Source organism: Epinephelus fuscoguttatus, linkage group LG12 (genome assembly GCF_011397635.1).
Source record: "Epinephelus fuscoguttatus linkage group LG12, E.fuscoguttatus.final_Chr_v1".
NCBI lineage: Eukaryota > Metazoa > Chordata > Actinopteri > Perciformes > Serranidae > Epinephelus > Epinephelus fuscoguttatus.
The window spans coordinates 42,562,194-42,579,500 of NC_064763.1; the positions used below are offsets into that span (position 1 = coordinate 42,562,194).

At 44.4% G+C, this 17,307-nt stretch overlaps 2 protein-coding genes across 4 annotated transcripts in view; both read right to left on the minus strand.

Moving 5' to 3' along the window:
- The window catches only part of LOC125898750 (neuronal acetylcholine receptor subunit alpha-9-like), a 258,716-nt gene that overhangs the window by 40,454 nt on the left and 200,955 nt on the right, over positions 1 to 17,307 (minus strand). The window lies entirely within an intron of this gene.
- slco2b1 (solute carrier organic anion transporter family, member 2B1) overlaps positions 1 to 17,307 on the minus strand; it is a 46,150-nt gene that overhangs the window by 3,132 nt on the left and 25,711 nt on the right. Inside the window, exons 8-14 of one of the 2 annotated variants that reach the window (XM_049592679.1) lie at positions 13,805 to 13,889; positions 12,799 to 12,963; positions 12,515 to 12,704; positions 10,716 to 10,860; positions 8,177 to 8,337; positions 3,482 to 3,546; positions 2,992 to 3,112 (exon numbers count right to left, since the gene is read on the minus strand). In XM_049592679.1, coding sequence (XP_049448636.1) covers positions 2,992 to 3,112; positions 3,482 to 3,546; positions 8,177 to 8,337; positions 10,716 to 10,860; positions 12,515 to 12,704; positions 12,799 to 12,963; positions 13,805 to 13,889 — 932 coding nt within the window. Of the gene's footprint in view, positions 1 to 2,991; positions 3,113 to 3,481; positions 3,547 to 8,176; positions 8,338 to 10,715; positions 10,864 to 12,514; positions 12,705 to 12,798; positions 12,964 to 13,804; positions 13,890 to 17,307 lie in introns of both variants that reach the window. The other variant, XM_049592678.1, reaches the window with a different exon arrangement.

Here is a 17,307-nt window from a genome sequence, read left to right on the forward strand (position 1 = left end):
ACTGAAACTTTTGTTTTTGTGCTGAATATTTTCTTCCTGAACATTTGTACAAATCCTCATAAAATGTGTCCAAATGCTGCTCAACAAATGTTACCCTAATCAGCCTGACGGGGGCGCTATACGTAAAACATTAACTTTACAAAGTCATGACTCCTGCACTGTAAGATTGAGTTTTGACTCATCCTCCTGAACCGTAGGACCCAACTGTACCACATTTTCTGTGGATCGATACGAGATCTAAGTTATCAAAAACATCAAATGCTTGTGGATCAATCTTCTTGCGTTCTAAAAATATTGACCAATGAGCATTAGAGGGGGCGTGGCTCAGCACAAATAGATCCTAACTCTGTAATCGTCCAATCATCAAGAAAGTTGCAAGATATGTCTAAAAAAGTGCCTGAAACATACCGAAGTGTCATTCTAGTCAGGCACTAAGGGGCGCTACAGCGCAAAAAAATGAGCGTGTCGTAACACAAATCAGACTAAAAAGGCCTCTGCACACTGAGTCAGGTGCGTTTTATTCTTCTATTCATTGTGGAAATTCACAATATGTGACAAAATGAAAAGACACATTTCCTCCTCTGCCTCTCTCCACTGGAGCCACCTATCTGACTGTCATCACTTCCTCCCTGTCTTTCATTTGGCCCCACAGCTGCATGAAGGGGCGGAGCTATCCTCCTCCTCCTCCTCCTCTTCATCCTCATCCTCCTGATTATTACTATCTGACCTGTTGAAATGATTCTGTGCAATCTGAGGTCACAGATACAAGCGTCTGAAATGAGTTTCCTCTGTAGGGTTTCTGGGCTCAGCCTAAAGGCCCGAACATACTCGGGCAGAACGTACGCGGAATGGACTCCACGGAGGACTCAAAGCGGACGCAAGCCCTGTGCGTGCATAGTTCAGATTTTACGACCGCATGGACTCTGCTCCGCTTATAGTACGCCCAAGTATGTTCGGGCCTTTAGAGATAGGGGGAGGAGTCAGACATCTGAAGGGAGCTCGGAGTAGAGCCGCTGCTCCTTCATGTTGAGGTGGTTCAACATCTGAGCTGGAGAGTGTTGCTGGTCAGAGGGACATCTGGGGTGCTTTGCTCAGTCTGATGTCTTCACAACACTGGATGGATGGTTTATAAATCAGAGATAGCTCCAAAAGCCAGTTTTTAATGAAGTATCACCAGTTTCTTCAGTCTGAAGAAGGGCAGTGACCCAAAACGTTACATGTCGTCACAACTCATTAAAAACTGGCTTTTGGAGCTATCTCTGGTGTGCAGACTTCATTCCTTTTATTCATTTCACTTTTTTTTGTCTGGCACCCAGTACTTAGTTTTTTTGGGATGTGCATGCTTTTCTACAGTTTTTCTCATGGTTTATAAATCACTCAACAGTTTCTGACCTTCTGTTACACCATGAACCTTCCAGACCTCTCAGGTCTTCAGGGACAGGTCTGCTTTGTGTCCACACAATCAAGCAGCATTTAGTTTGAATGCTCCACACATGTGCACCAACTCTCACCTCCTCTAAACCAAGACTGAAGACTTTCCTGTTTTCTGCCGCCGTCTTTCATTAAATCAGACATTTATTCAATTCTCACATTGAACTGGAACTTTGACTCTTGTATTTTACACCTGTTTTAGTCTTGTTTTATTTTCTACTCTGCAGCTCTTTAAACATGTTTTTAAACTGTATTTAATTATTCTTTTATATTTCATGTGCAGCAGTTTGAATTGTCTTGTGACTGGAATGAGCTCTATAAACTGGCCTTGCCAAAAAGGGCGCGGCACACATTTGCTCGTAAACAATGTCCAACAGTCATAAAACCTGTTAGTTGTCTTTAATGGAGGTGCTGGGAACCATCAAAGGTCTCAGTCCTTCGCAGCATTTAACTCCTGACAGTCTGTGCAGGCTTGAACCTGAAAATCTCCACTTTAAATCTTTCATTTTGTTTCTAGAATTTTAATTTCATTAATTTTTGCATGATAAATTATTTCATACATCCGTCTTTTATAATTCGACTTTTGTCTGTAATACCTTCATCGTGTCTCCCTCCTGAGAAACTGTACCTGATGTTTGATCGTATGGTTTTTCTGAACGCTGGACATCGTCTGTCTCCGTCCTGATAAACATGTGGTGGACTGTGAAACAATGATGGGAACCAGTCCAGGACTTTATTGTCCCGTCCCTGACAAACTCCGGCTGTTGGATCTCATTAATTTTTAACAGTGTTGTCAATAAACCGAAACAATGAGCACTCTTTAAACCTCAGCAAATGATTTTTCAAGAGCGTTGGAAGAAGGCTGTGAGCAATTAAAATTAACATTAACAAGGGGAATTAACATTTGAGTAATTAAATTGTCTCCATGTTTCTGTCAACAGGACAAAATGTCTCAGTGTTCAGAGGCATGAAATGAAATTCAGCCCTTAAAGGGATAGTGCACCCAAAAATGCAAATTCAGCCATTATCTACTCACCCATATGCCGAGGGAGGCTCAGGTGAAGTTTTAGAGTCCTCACATCACTTGCAGAGATCCAAGGGGAGAGGAGGTAGCAACACAACTCCACCTAATGGAGGCTGACGGCGCCCCAGATTCAAATGTCCTGCGCTCACGAGTGTGCGCTTGCACACAGACCAGCGAAAGCACGTGAACACACATAAACGTGGTGCCCATGTCTCACGCTCTCGCGCAATTGCACACGTGCATGCGGTGCACAGAGAGGCAGTCAGAGCTACAGGCTACAATGAGGCTAAAAACAGAGTTCAAATGAGGTTTTTCCAAACAACTTTTTATGTTGGGGCTTCAGGACACTTGGATCACTACGGACGAGCAGTATGGAGATATTTTGTGGCTTCAATTATGTGTTTTTGGACGTTTGGACAGAAACATGGAGACAATTTAATTACTCAAATGTTAATTCCCCTCACAAGGACAATGTGCTGACAAAGTCTGCCCTTCAAAATAAAAGCTTCTCCTTTGATAACAGTCTCCAGACTCACCTCTGTCTGAAGCGGTCCAGGTCGTAGTACTGACAGGAAGTCTGCTTGCCGCACTTTTTGCCCCACAGGATGCAGGTGGTGTCGATGACACTGCCGTACAACACCGGGCCGGGCATGAACGCTGCACACACACACACACACACACACACACACACACACACAGATTTATTACAACTCATGACTGAAGCGATATAACTACCTTTCTCTGCGTTCTGCCGTGTCTCGTTTATTCTTCCTTTAAGTACAAAAACAGACACGTTTATTTCAAATGTTGTGATTTAAATGCTGTGATGTCACTGTCCTTCATGTTGTCATAGATACAGCCAATAGATGGCACTACAGGGCAAAGGTAAAAGTTTCACCCAACAAAAAACGAGGTGATGGAGGAGGAGGCTAACAAACAATAGTAAACAATAACAGAATCTATTGTTCAGCTGTAACCATCTGAGGCATCTCTGAAGTTTGAAGAGTTTGTGTCTGACGGACTCACCGAGCACTCTGAACAACATGTACTGAACTCCAACTGCAAAAGACTTGTCCTCTGTGGGCACCGTCCTGCAGCACACACACACACACACACGTGATGATGACGTTAACCACAGTGTAGTTGAAATGTAAAGTCACAAACAGCTGCTGATGAGAAACTCATCTCACACACATGTGATCTGAACGATGACACACCAGAATCGTTGATACGTGTGAAACACACAGATGTCGCTGTGGTTTGCAGAAACGTACGATGCCAACAATTTTCTGGTGTTTGGCTTTTTTAATTTTCTGTTGATGTATTTGTTGCAGCCGTAGTTTGAAGGCTGTGACTCTCAGGAACCTGCAGACTCTCCTGCTGATCTCAGGTCAGGTCTGACCTTCTGTCAGCGTCATGCTCTGCTGCTTCTTTCTGTCCACATCGCTCTGAGAGAGGTGGATTTTGTGCAGCACCTGAACACTGTCAGATTAAACCTGATCAAACATCTCTCTGGTGGATCATGTGGAGGGTTAAACCTTGACGCTCAGAGTTACTGTTTGACTCTAACATCCTGGCAGCAGCAGCCTGAGAAGATAAATGATGTGACAGCCTGTGACTGTCGGAGCTTTAAACACCTGCGGCTGATTATCAGATGGAGAGCAGGTGAGGCTCAGGTGAGGATAATAAAGTCTCCCCTCAAAGAATCTGACTGTGCTTTAAAGAGGCGAGAGGAAAAACGATAAAACTTTCTCCTCTCTGACCTCAGACCATCCCAAATACTTTTCTTTTGTCTCCATCTGGACTTTGTTTTAATGCCTTGCAGCTGTGAGCAGTCTCTGAGCATCAGCAGCTCAGTTTTAAAATATTCAGACTTTAATGAGTGAACTTTATTTCTAGAGTTTGTTTCTGCTCTGATGATCATTAAACACACAGCTCAGGTGTGTGTCTTTGTGTCCAATCAGCTGGAGTTACCAGGTGGATCCACTTCATACAGACACCTGTACAGATTTATCTCTGTGATCAGAGGAGTGTCATGACAGAATAATCCCAGAGGATAAACACAATTATAGCTGCTGCGCAGTGATGGGTCGGGTCCGGGCATTTTTAGGCAATTCTGAGCAACAAGCAGAAGAATTGGAAGACATTTAGGAATTTAGCAACACAATGTGCCTTTTGCATCAGCTGAGGCTTGAACTCACAACCTCTGAGACTAAGAATCAGTTTCTATCTCACTGAGCTAATTAGTCAGTGACAGTTCATGTGTAGCTTCACAAACTGACTAAGCCGGACGTGCAGGTTTAGCAGCCGTCCATGCATGGAAAAGCAGATATCAAACCACTGTAAAAAATTCAGTTATTAAGACAAAAATCTGAAAATACACATATTGCATCTAGACAGCATGGAGATGTTGGTAATTTGTTTGTAACAATGATTGATTTGCTCCATAAGTGAAAAACTGATGTTTAAAATTGTCATTTTTACATTGACTCCAATTGTTCACATTAGAGCAAAATTCAAAATGCTGTCAAAAATTCAGTTTTTGAGATAAAATTCTGAAATTTGCCACACATCATCTACCATGACTCTAGAATTTTGACATTTTTTTCATGAACATTGAAGATTTATTTAGCAAGAATTTGCATGTCTATGTTTACAGTACCGTTTACAGTCAAACATTTTGATGCACTGTAGGCTCAATTTTTGATAAATCAAAAATCTGAGAAACGTAGTTTTTGTAGGACAGTCTGAAGATGCTCTGTAGCAAGTTTGGTGTCAACTGAGCAAAAATTGTGGGAGGAGATAGGTTTAAGAAGTTTTACAGTTTTTGAAAAAAACAGAGTGATGAACTCCGGCAGAACCGGACAGTAGCCTGAAAAATTCATTCATTTATTTTATGAAAGATTTATAGAATAATGGCTGACTTTTTGCCAGACTTCAACTTTGTGGAGGAGGAATTTGATTTTGCAGAGTTTGATGGCAGCCCTTATTTATTTGAGCCAGAATACACTGACGAAGAGCTTCGTGAAATTGAAGAACGGAGGAGGAGAGAGAGAGAGGCGCAACAGGTAGAGGATGAGAGAGGAGGAATGGCTGCTGCAAGGCTGCGTAGCTCTGGAGATTGGTGGTGTACCTGTGAATGCTGTGCCCCAGTGCCCACAGAAGAGGAATGCCTCTGTTGCAAGGAATGGGACCGGTTGCAGCCTTAGCTAAATGGTAAACAAACATGGCAGCACACCGGTAAGGTAAGACAACACGTTTACATGTCGTTTTCTATATGTTCTCTGACATTTATCCTAACGATATGAGGCGGTCTTTGTGGAAAAAAAGCTTGTTTAGTGGACTAACTTTGCACTTGAAGGTTGCCCGTTCACTTACGTTTTAACAGGTCTGACGCTACTATGCGCCCCGGCTGTATCTAGGCTAACGGCTAACATGCTAACTATTATTTTTATGTCACTAGTCACTTGAAACAAATTTAGGACGATAGGAGACAGGTTGAAATAAACCGAAATTTCCCTTTAACCAATCAGCTCCACGGACGTGCTTCTTCCTTTCCGTCCAACGGACTTCACAACATCCGGTGGTGTGAAAGGCAGAAAGCAACGGAGGAGTGACTGATCATTCTTGTCCAGGGATACCCAGAGTTATATGACCTGTCTTCGTCGTACTACTTTGACTCCAACAGAAGGAACAATGCCTGGAGAATTATCAGCTCAGAGCTTGGGATAACTGGTGAGCATGATGATACGCTATTTTTATGGCTAACGGTTGTGCCCTGTGAGTGACAGGCGGTTTTGGTTGCTTAGTAACGGCAGGCGCGACAGTAGCGCAACCTCCGAAGCACCTTGGATAAAAGGATGGAAACGGCACAGCTGGCGTTTTCCACGTGCTTTTAGACGCTACATCTGAACGGGGCCATACGCAGCATGAGTCAAATAAAAGTCATACAAAGAGGATAAATAAAGAAGATATAATGGCAGTAATTAGATTTCTCTCCATGGTTACCAAACATAACCACGGCTCCTTTTTCGCTGAAGTTTGTTCCAAAGCTGCCACTGTGTTTACACCCCACACCTTGATGAAGGAGCTTCATTCAGCTGTGGAGGCGACCTTCACAGCTGGAGGGTGGAGGGTTTAAATACAGCAGCAGCTCTGGGACAAACCTCACTCTCTGCAGCAGAGACGGAGGTTGTCGTAGCTTTTTGTAACCATGAAGAAAAATAATCCCATTTTATGTGTTTGTGTCAGAGTCCTGTTGCTGCTGTGGTTTTTGCATCAAGTTTTATATCAGACCATTTTGGTTTAACTTTCCTTTCAACAGAGCACACGCAGCATTGATTACCTGTCCCTGTCACACTGCTAATAATAAAACATTATATATTTTAAATCAACTCTAAAATAACTTCAGCCTCAGCGTTGGAAAAGTTTTTCTCTGTCTCTGTTTGCTCCATGTGTCCACAGGTCGACAGGATGCACCTGTCCACAGTAAATATCACCTCCATATATGGTGTCACTGGATATTCATGGGCTGATTGCTGACAAGCAGGAGCGTTCTGTCAATTGACGACTGATTCATGAACATACACACGTGTCTCTGATCAAATCTGAGTTTTCTGCTGCGGATTTTAGTACCAAGGTTTTTTATGTGCAGATCTACTCACAGATTTACTGACCAAAGGTGTTCAGGGTGCTCAGCAACACAAAAGCAGCAAGTAAAACACTTTACGCTCACAGAAAACTATTAGAAAAATGAATTCTGTTGTAGACGGTGAATGTCGACGGTTTTATTTATGACTCATGAAAGTGGAAACAGAGCAGTTTCCTGTTTTAACTTCAGGCTGCTGTCAGCCCTAGAGTGGTCTCCTCTGGTCTGAATCAGGGACTCATGTTGTTCCAAAGTTGTATAATTGCCTAGAGTTGGTTGGTGTTCTCACGGCAGCATTTACAAGAGGACCAGATCAAATGCCTTGTGTGAGAAAGCTGCTCTTGATTGGTCAGAATTTCCATGTGGGAAAAATCCAGGAAGTAAAGCAAACGTTGAAGAAGAGTACACTTGCAAGATAAATGTGACACTTTCTAATGTCACAATGGAGGGACAACTACGCAGGTTGATTTTAGCGCTGCTCATCGTGGACTATATTGCTGTCATTGTTCATTTTAGTCAAAGCATACAGTTTGAAAACGAGGCAAACGCGGCTCCAACTAGAAAACAATGTTTTGATGCATTGGATGTGCTGAATGTGCATATTAAGGCAGTACAGGAGGAGGTGCACATTAATAATCCTCCAGGACTGTAACATGCTCATGTTTAACCCAAACAATGTGTCATGTGACTGCAGTTGCTTCACATCCAGGTCGGAACACCTTCTCACCACAAACCAACCGCACCAGAGTTCCTTTGGAACTGGACTGAGACCACCTCTTCAAGAAGGTCTCGGTCCGGTTGTTTTGGTGTGTTCACACCTGCACAAACGAACCGCACTGAGGGGGCAAACACACTGGATGAAACTGAAGGCTCCATTTACAGCACAAAGGAAGTGCGTCAACCACTGTGCAACCAAAACAGGAAGACGATAACTCTTTATTTTTCCTATTAGATCTCAGCTGACCTAACTGTGTTGGTGGTGGTTTTGTCTTTTTGGTGATCTGGACGCCTTTGCAACAACACTGACACAGAAACACTGCGGCTACAAACAGTCATTTTTCATGCTGTCATACCTGAGTATCATCATGTAGGATGGCGTCTGTGAGAAGGAGGCGATGAAGGCGGTGAGGCCGAGCAGAGCCACGAATGGGAACAGGAGGTGGGAGCATCTGCTGCCGCAGGTCCCAGAATAAGCCACGCCCAGACCGCCAACACACCGACAGTCAGTGTAGGTCTACACAGACAGACAGACACACACACGCACACACACACACAGGGTGAGAGGGAGCCCCCTACAGGCTGCAGCCAGCATTACAGACACAGTGTGAACATCCTGAAGATTTATCAGAATCTGAACTGTAGAGTTTGTCCTGAGGGGGGCGCTACAGGAAAGATCATTCAAACTGAGCATGTAGTGACTGAGATAAACCGACCAAAGTTGTCAAAAACCAACACCTGGTCAGTGACTTTCAGCATCAGACACCAACGGAAAAAGGCGCCTTTTTTCATCAGCATGATACACAGCTGGTCACTGTGGCTCTGTAACGGTGCCCGATGGCGCCGTTTAGGTCAGAGGAGTGGGGTTAGTTTGAGTTAGGATAAGAATGTCGGGGTGAGCCAATGAGAGGCAGAGTAAGAGAAAATACATCTGAACAAGTCATCATAGTTCAGCTCTCAGAAACACAACAGACATTTGTCATCAGCTCATCGTTATGAAGCAACAGTTTGTTGCAGCTCCAGAAAGGAAAGTAACAGAAAGAACTGGAGCTCGTGGTGAATTTCAACATCAGTGTGTGAGTGTGTGTTACTCAACAGCTCACAGCTACAATCTGTGTGTACTTTAGTAGTTGAGTAAAGCCAGACTGCACAGTCACACTGACAGGAGCAGAGGAGGACACGTGTGATGGGCAGAATTCAGCTGAAATAAAGCAACTTGTATTTTTTTCACTTTCACTCTGACAATAAAAATATTTCACTTCCTGGGAAACTTGCGGCTTCTGGTGAGGCGCAGACCTCCATCTGTGTCACGTTATTATGTCACAGCCTGTGTGTGAGGAATGTGTAATTAGTCACTGCTTGGAAGTGCCAGCTTTCCTCGTTCGCTCAGAGCCACGTGGGAACAGAGAGTGAAAGTTAAACCAGCAGAGTGAGACGGCGTCCAGCTGAGGACCCGTCAGAGTCACTCCACCCGCCCTCTGATGCATTCCTGTCAGTACACTCCCTTCTCCTGTGAGGCATAATGTCACTTCCTGCACACCTTTGTCAGTTACTTTCATTTTCAGATTTAAAACTGCAGAATTTCTTCCAGTGTTAAAATAAAAATGAAAGAAAACAACAGTGAAGAATAATGTTCAGTGAAAATAAAGAAACTGAGAGAGGAAGTGGCTGCTCAGTTTCGAAATTGGCAGGAAGTGGACTTTGGTGACCTTCAGAGATCCATAGTCAAACACTTCATCATCGCATGAGTGACGCTCATGAATGGATGAATGAGATTCCTGCTGCCCCCCCCCCCCCCCCACTACCTCCTGAAGCCACAGCTGAGGACGACCCTGCTGACGCTGACTCATCACCACATACGATGGAGGCTGCAGCACCGCTGTCACACCGCACATTATCGGTGGACGGTACATGATCATGTACAGATTTGTCACTTTGGGAATATGTGACATATTTGCTGCACAGGAAGAACAACCCATTTTCAAGATCTGATCCTATCTGATAGCTGAAATCTGATCAGATTACAGATTATTTTACGTTTTAACACATAAAAATAAAATGGAAAAATTAAAGTTTTTATTAAAGTTTTTCATAATTATATCTTTTCTCTCGGCCTCTTCCATGAAATCAGGATCCACCAATCAGAGGACGTCTTTCCAGTGCTGTGGTTTCTGTTTTTGGCTCAGTGACGAGTGTGTTACTCTCAACACTTCTACAGTCTCAAGCAAAATATTCTTACTAACATCTGTCAGAGTTTTAATCCTGAAACACTTCAGGGACACCTGATCTTTCCTCTAGCGCCCCCATCAGACCACATCAATGTGTCCACATAGTTTCTGTGTGAACATTTCCCTCGGCCTCCAGCAGCTCTCAGTTCTTTGACTAACGGAGGGTCACACTGAGAGCTGTGGTTGGTGTCCGTGCATGTTAATGCTGTCTGCTGTGAATGAAGACTTTCACAGAAACAGACGCTGAGGGAACAGGAGGAGGAAGATGGACTGGGAATAAAAAGGAATGAAGAACAGGGTGTGACTGTTGGACGGACAGTCAGATGAAGACAGAGGATATTTAACAGTTAATATCTGAAGGATGGACACAGTCTCTGCTGCCTGCTGCTCTGAATGACACAAAAGAGTATTCACCAGAAGACGAGATGTGAGGTCACCCACTTTACAAGGAACCACCAACACTGAGAGAGTTAAAGGGAACAGACTGAGAGCAGAGTGCTTCTCTGTTACTGAACGCCACCTCAGTTTCAATTAAAACATGAAACACTTTAAAACTGAACCACAATATTTGGACACAATCATTTTACTAAGTTCTGTGTTTATTCATCTGGATGTGGATGAAAATGTGTTTGACAGTCTCAAAGCGAAGTGATAAGATCATCCTTACCATGTTTGGCTTGTCACCGAAAAATTTTTCTATGTTGTTACAGCCGGCGTGGCAGGGGGACCTGAACTCAACACCATCTGAACCGCAGACGGGGTTAAAGGCCTCCTGAGGACACCGACAGTCAGCGCTGCACGACAACATGTCACTGCTGAACACACACACACACACACACACACACACACACACACACACACACACACACACACATTAGTTTGGCTTTAAGGTCTGTGATCACAAAACATTTCATATAAGTTCCCTCTCAGTGGTGAAATCAGTTCCCTCATGGCAGGGAAATTAGTTCCTTGTGAATAGTTGAATTACCTGTCTTTCAGTGGTGAAAGTGGTTCCCTGATGACTGATGATTGTGAAATTGTTCCCTGTCAGTGGTGAAATTAGTTCCTTTTTAATAGTACAGTTAGTTCTGTGTCTGTGGTAAAAAAAAAAGTGTCCTGTCAGCAGTGTAATAAGTTCCCTGTCAGTGTTATAATTTGTTCCCTAATATAACAAAAATGAGTTCCCTGACAGTGGTGAAATTAGTTCCCTTTCATGGTGAAATTAGTCCCCAAGCAATAGTGCAATTAGTTCCCTATTAGGAATGACATTAGTCTCCTCCCAGTTGTGAAATTACTTCCCTATCATTTAAGAAATTAGTTTAGTGTCAGTGGTGAAATGAGTTTCCTTTCTGCTGTGAAATTAGTTCCCTGTCAAAAGTGAAATCAGTTCCTTGTGAGTAGTATAAGTAGTTCCATGTCCTCAGTGAATTTAGTTCCCTTTCAGCTGTAAAATTAGTTCCCTGATAATAATGAAGTTAGTTCCCTGTCAGTAGTGTAATAAGTTCCCTGACAGTGTTGAAATTTGTTCCCTGTCATAGGTAAAACGAGTTCTTTGTCAATTGCAATTTGAGTTCCCTGACGATAGTGAAACTGTTCCCCATAAGTGATGAAATGTATTCCCTGTTGGCGGTGAAATTAGTTTTCTACCAGCAATGAAATTAGTTCCCTGTTAATAGTTAAGTTAGTTCCATGCCAGTGTAAAAAAAATAGTTCCCTGCAGTAGTCTTAAAATAGTTCTCTCAATAGTTTATTAAGTTCCCTGTCCATGTTGAAATTTGTTTACTGTCGGTGGCGAAATTAGTTCTCTATCAGCTGTGAAATTAGTTCCTTATTAGGGATGATACTAGTTCCCTCTCAGTAATGAAATACTTCAATTAAAAAGTAGTTCAGTGTCAGTGATGAAATTAGTTTCCTTTCAGCTTTGAAATTAGTTCCCTGATAGTAGTTTAAGTAGTTCCCTGTGAAAAGTGAAATTAGTTCCTTGAGTCGTGAAAGTAGTTCCATGTCTGTAGTGACATTAGTTTACTGGTGAAATTAGTGCCCTGTTAACACTAAAGTTAGTTCCCTGTCAGTGATAAAATAAGTTCCCTGTCAGTGTTGAAGTTTGTTCCCTGCTATTGGTAAAATGAATTCCATGGCAATGGTAAAATTAGTTCCCTATTAGGGGTAATATTAGTTCCCTGTCAGTAGTGCACTTGTTTCGTTTTCAGTGGTGAAATTAGTTCCCTGACAGTTTTAAAATTAGTTCCCTGTCAATTGCGAAATTAAATCCCTGTCAGTAGTAAAACTTAGTTCCCTCTCAGTAGTGAAAATAGTTCTCTGCCAATAGTTAAATTAGTTCCCTGTCAAATTTTCTCAAATTAGTTCCATAGCAGTGTTGAAATTAGTTCCTTTAATTAGTTCCCTGCCATTCAGGCGTCTGTAGCAGTGGTGTACGTGATGGATGTAAACTGATGGTGTAGCTACCGTTCAGGAAAGACCCCAGAGACATTCTGCGTGGGGCAGCCAATGAGCAGCAGTGGCGTGGAGGAGAACATGCCCAGCAGGATGGCGGCAGTGCACAACTTGCTGGCACCGCTGACTGAGAGATTCAACCGCCGCATCAGAACTCCACCTAGGACGGTGCCCAGCACTGCCAGTGGGATACAAACTCCTCCTGAAGGAAAGAAACCGGGTTTCATTACATCCTAACTTCCCTCCCTTAACTACAGCTAATCACGTGATAAATACAGAGCGGCGTGCGCGCTCACCGATCATCATGGTGGAAAATGGGACGGACTGGGTGAACTGTCTCTCTATGAACTTGGCCATGAAGGTGGCGAGACCTGCCAGCAGCGCCGCCAGGTTGACCTGCGCCAGAACCACCAGCAGGTAGATGGGGCTCCGCAGCGTCCGCAGAGCGATGCGAGGGAAACCTGAGGGACAGTGGGGGACAGAGAGGGACAGTGGGGGATAGAGAGGGGGGACAGAGAGGGACAGTGGGGACAGAGAGGGACAGTGGAGACAGAGAGGGACAGTGGAGACAGAGAAGGACAGTGGGGACAGAGAGGGACAGTGGGAACAGAGAGGGACAGTGGAGACAGAGAGGGACAGTGGGTACAGAGAAGGACAGTGGGGACAGAGAGGGACAGTGGGGACAGAGAGGGACAGAGAGGGACAGTGGGAGACAGAGAGGGACAGTGGGGACAGAGAAGGACAGTGGGGACAGAGAGGGACAGTGGGGACAGAGAAGGACAGTGGGGACAGAGAGGGACAGTGGGCACAGAGAGGGACAGTGGGGACAGAGAGGGACAGTGGGCACAGAGAGGGACAGTGGGCACAGAGAGGGACAGTGGGGACAGTGGGGGACAGTGGGGACAATGGGGACACAGAGGGACAGAGAGGGACAGTGGGGGACAGAGAGGGACAGTGGGGGACAGTGGGGGACAGAGAGGGACAGTGGGGGACAGAGAGGGACAGTGGGGGACAGAGAGGGACAGTGGGGACACAGAGGGACAGAGAGGGACAGTGGGGACACAGAGGGACAGAGAGGGACAGTGGGGACAGAGAGGGTCATTGGGGGACAGTGGGGACACAGAGGGACAGAGAGGGACAGTGGGGGACAGAGAGGGACAGTGGGGGACAGAGAGGTGGGTGAGGTCTGATGGACGGAGCCTGTTATTAGCTGTGACTCGTGGTCACAGTGACCCTCGTTCCGTGGCGATGTCCTGTAGTTGCCTCATCAGACAGGACACAGAAGGAAACGAGGACACTTACTTTTGAGGAACTGCAGGAGGGATGTTTCCTGGTGTCTCTGCGGCTGTTTGCAGTCCGGGGTGGACTCCACATCGTCTGCACTGTCCTGCACAAATATGGAAGCAGAACATCACATGCTGAACTTGTTTTTTCACTGCGGGTGTCAAAACCACCCAGTCTGCAGACGCTGCTTCTTTTATGGAGCCTGAGGGGCAGTGCATGCTGGGAAGGTTTACATTCACGGCTCTGTATATGTGACACTTTAGATAAACGTGTCCTCGGGATACATGTGAGAGGCGTGTGGCCTGTGTTAGTGTAACAGCAGACGCTGAACATCCAGAGACGTGTCAGTGTATCGTATCGTGTTTAAACACAGACAGGCTGATGAACCCTCAGGATCAGGTTTTAAAGCTGAGACAGATGATCATCTGCTTCTACCACAGACGGATAAAAACAATCCACTTAATGTCACATTTTTTAACAGTTTACAAAAACATTTTTTAATGTCTTAAATGATATAATTCAGATATAGAGGTGGAAATATGTTACCGCCACTATTGTATAAGTCTCTGAGTAACGTAAAAGTTAAATAATCTGTTTCAAGCAAAACACCACTGAAGTTAGAGAGCAGAAAATGGCGGATGGTCGGAGGTCACCAAAGTTCAGCTGCTCTAACAGCGACTCATATTCAGCCGGCCCACAGAAGAAACTCTCTGCAGGATCAGCAAACTTTCTGTTGCTGCTGTTACATAGATTAGACCCCGCCTGCTGTGAACCCGGCGCCAGCTCACTCCCCTCTTAACAAATAGGCCCAATTCCAATCCGATCCCTTACAGACTCACTGACTTAGAGGCGCGTTCATATGAAGTGCGTGAGTGTGTGAGGGCTGTCCCATTGTCAAATCGTCAAGTCAGTGAGTCAGTGAGTGAGCCCTTTATGCCCCCTTACCGTAGGTCAGCATCGCTGCGGACTTACGGTAAGGAAATTACCCACAGTTCATAGCGTTGTGATGTCAAATACAGGGGTTGCCCTCGGAACACCAGAAGTGTTATAAAAAATAAAACAAAAACACGGTCGGCAGATATGCAAATGGTAACATTATGGAAGGAGAGTGAAAAAAACAGATAGATAAACAATGAAACATTACATTAACAAGGATTTAAGATGGTACATAAACACACATGAAGTCAGAGGAATACCAGTGGTTATATTCCACACACAAAGAATATCTCTCTCTCTCTCTCTCTCTCTCTCTCTCTCTCTCTCTCTCTATATATATATATATATACAGTACAGGCCAAAAGTTTGGACACACCTTCTCATTCAATGCGTTTTCTTTATTTTCATGACTATTTACATTGTAGATTCTCACTGAAGGCATCAAAACTATGAATGAACACATGTGGAGTTATGTACTTAACAAAAAAAGGTGAAATAACTGAAAACATGTTTTATATTCTAGTTTCTTCAAAATAGCCACCCTTTGCTCTGATTACTGCTTTGCACACTCTTGGCATTCTCTCCATGAGCTTCAAGAGGTAGTCACCTGAAATGGTTTCCACTTCACAGGTGTGCCTTATCAGGGTTAATTAGTGGAATTTCTTGCTTTATCAATGGGGTTGGGACCATCAGTTGTGTTGTGCAGAAGTCAGGTTAATACACAGCCGACAGCCCTATTGGACAACTGTTAAAATTCATATTATGGCAAGAACAGCTAACTAAAGAAAAACGAGTGGCCATCATTACTTTAAGAAATGAAGGTCAGTCAGTCCGGAAAATTGCAAAACTTTAAATGTGTCCCCAAGTGGAGTCGCAAAAACCATCAAGCGCTACAACGAAACTGGCACACATGAGGACCGACCCAGGAAAGGAAGACCAAGAGTCACCTCTGCTTCTGAGGATAAGTTCATCCGAGTCACCAGCCTCAGAAATCGCAAGTTAACAGCAGCTCAGATCAGAGACCAGATGAATGCCACACAGAGTTCTAGCAGCAGCCCCATCTCTAGAACAACTGTTAAGAGGAGACTGCGCGAATCAGGCCTTCATGGTCAAATAGCTGCTAGGAAACCACTGCTAAGGAGAGGCAACAAGCTGAAGAGATTTGTTTGGGCCAAGAAACACAAGGAATGGACATTAGACCAGTGGAAATCTGTGCTTTGGTCTGATGAGTCCAAATTTGAGATCTTTGGTTCCAACCGCCGTGTCTTTGTGAGACGCAGAAAAGGTGAACGGATGGATTCCACATGCCTGGTTCCCACTGTGAAGCATGGAGGAGGAGGTGTGATGGTGTGGGGGTGTTTTGCTGGTGACACTGTTGGGGATTTATTCAAAATTGAAGGCACACTGAACCAGCATGGCTACCACAGCATCCTGCAGCCACATGCCATCCCATCCGGTTTGCGTTTAGTTGGACGATCATTTATTTTTCAACAGGACAATGACCCCAAACACACCTCCAGGCTGTGTAAGGGCTATTTGACCAAGAAGGAGAGTGATGGAGTGCTGCGGCAGATGACCTGGCCTCCACAGTCACCGGACCTGAACCCAATGGAGATGGTTTGGGGTGAGCTGGACCGCAGAGTGAAGGCAAAGGGGCCAACAAGTGCTAAACACCTCTGAGAACTCCTTCAAGACTGTTGGAAAACCATTTCAGGTGACTACCTCTTGAAGCTCATGGAGAGAATGCCAAGAGTGTGCAAAGCAGTAATCAGAGCAAAGGGTGGCTATTTTGAAGAAACTAGAATATAAAACATGTTTTCATTTATTTCACCTTTTTTTGTTAAGTACATAACTCCACATGTGTTCATTCATAGTTTTGATGCCTTCAGTGAGAATCTACAATGTAAATAGTCATGAAAATAAAGAAAACGCATTGAATGAGAAGGTGTGTCCAAACTTTTGGCCTGTACTGTATATATATATATATATATATATATATAGAGAGAGAGAGAGAGAGAGAGAGATGTATACACACATATATATAGATATATATAGATATATATTCTTTGTGTGTGGAATACATGCTGACAATAACCGATAAACGATCACGCCCAGAGCCGCCAATGTTAACAACATTTTGTAGAGAGGGGGATAAGTGCTGTCCCATTCCTATTTGTAGCATCCGGAGCCCTTTCAGACTCTCACACTCAATCACTTACAGCTGACGTCAGTTAAGTCAGTGAGGGTTCAGCCTTGAGTCTTTAGGGACCGGATTGGATTTGGGCCATAGTCTCCTGGTGGCAGGAAGTGAGGCGGAGGGGCCGCGAGGCGATCAGCTGCTAATTCTGGTCTCACTTGTGTTTTGTTAACAGAAGGAGGGCGGCTGCCCACAGCTCTACAAATCAATGCAATTTATCGGTTTTGACAGTTGACAGTCAGCAGGGGCAGATGATGAGACAGTGGGCCCCTGGGCAGAGATATTCAAAGGGCCCCACCACCTCTCCTACAGAGAAGCAAGACACACAGACTTTGTGGTGGTTTGGTGTCTCTTTGCATCTCTCTGTGGTCTTTCTGAATCTTTATGA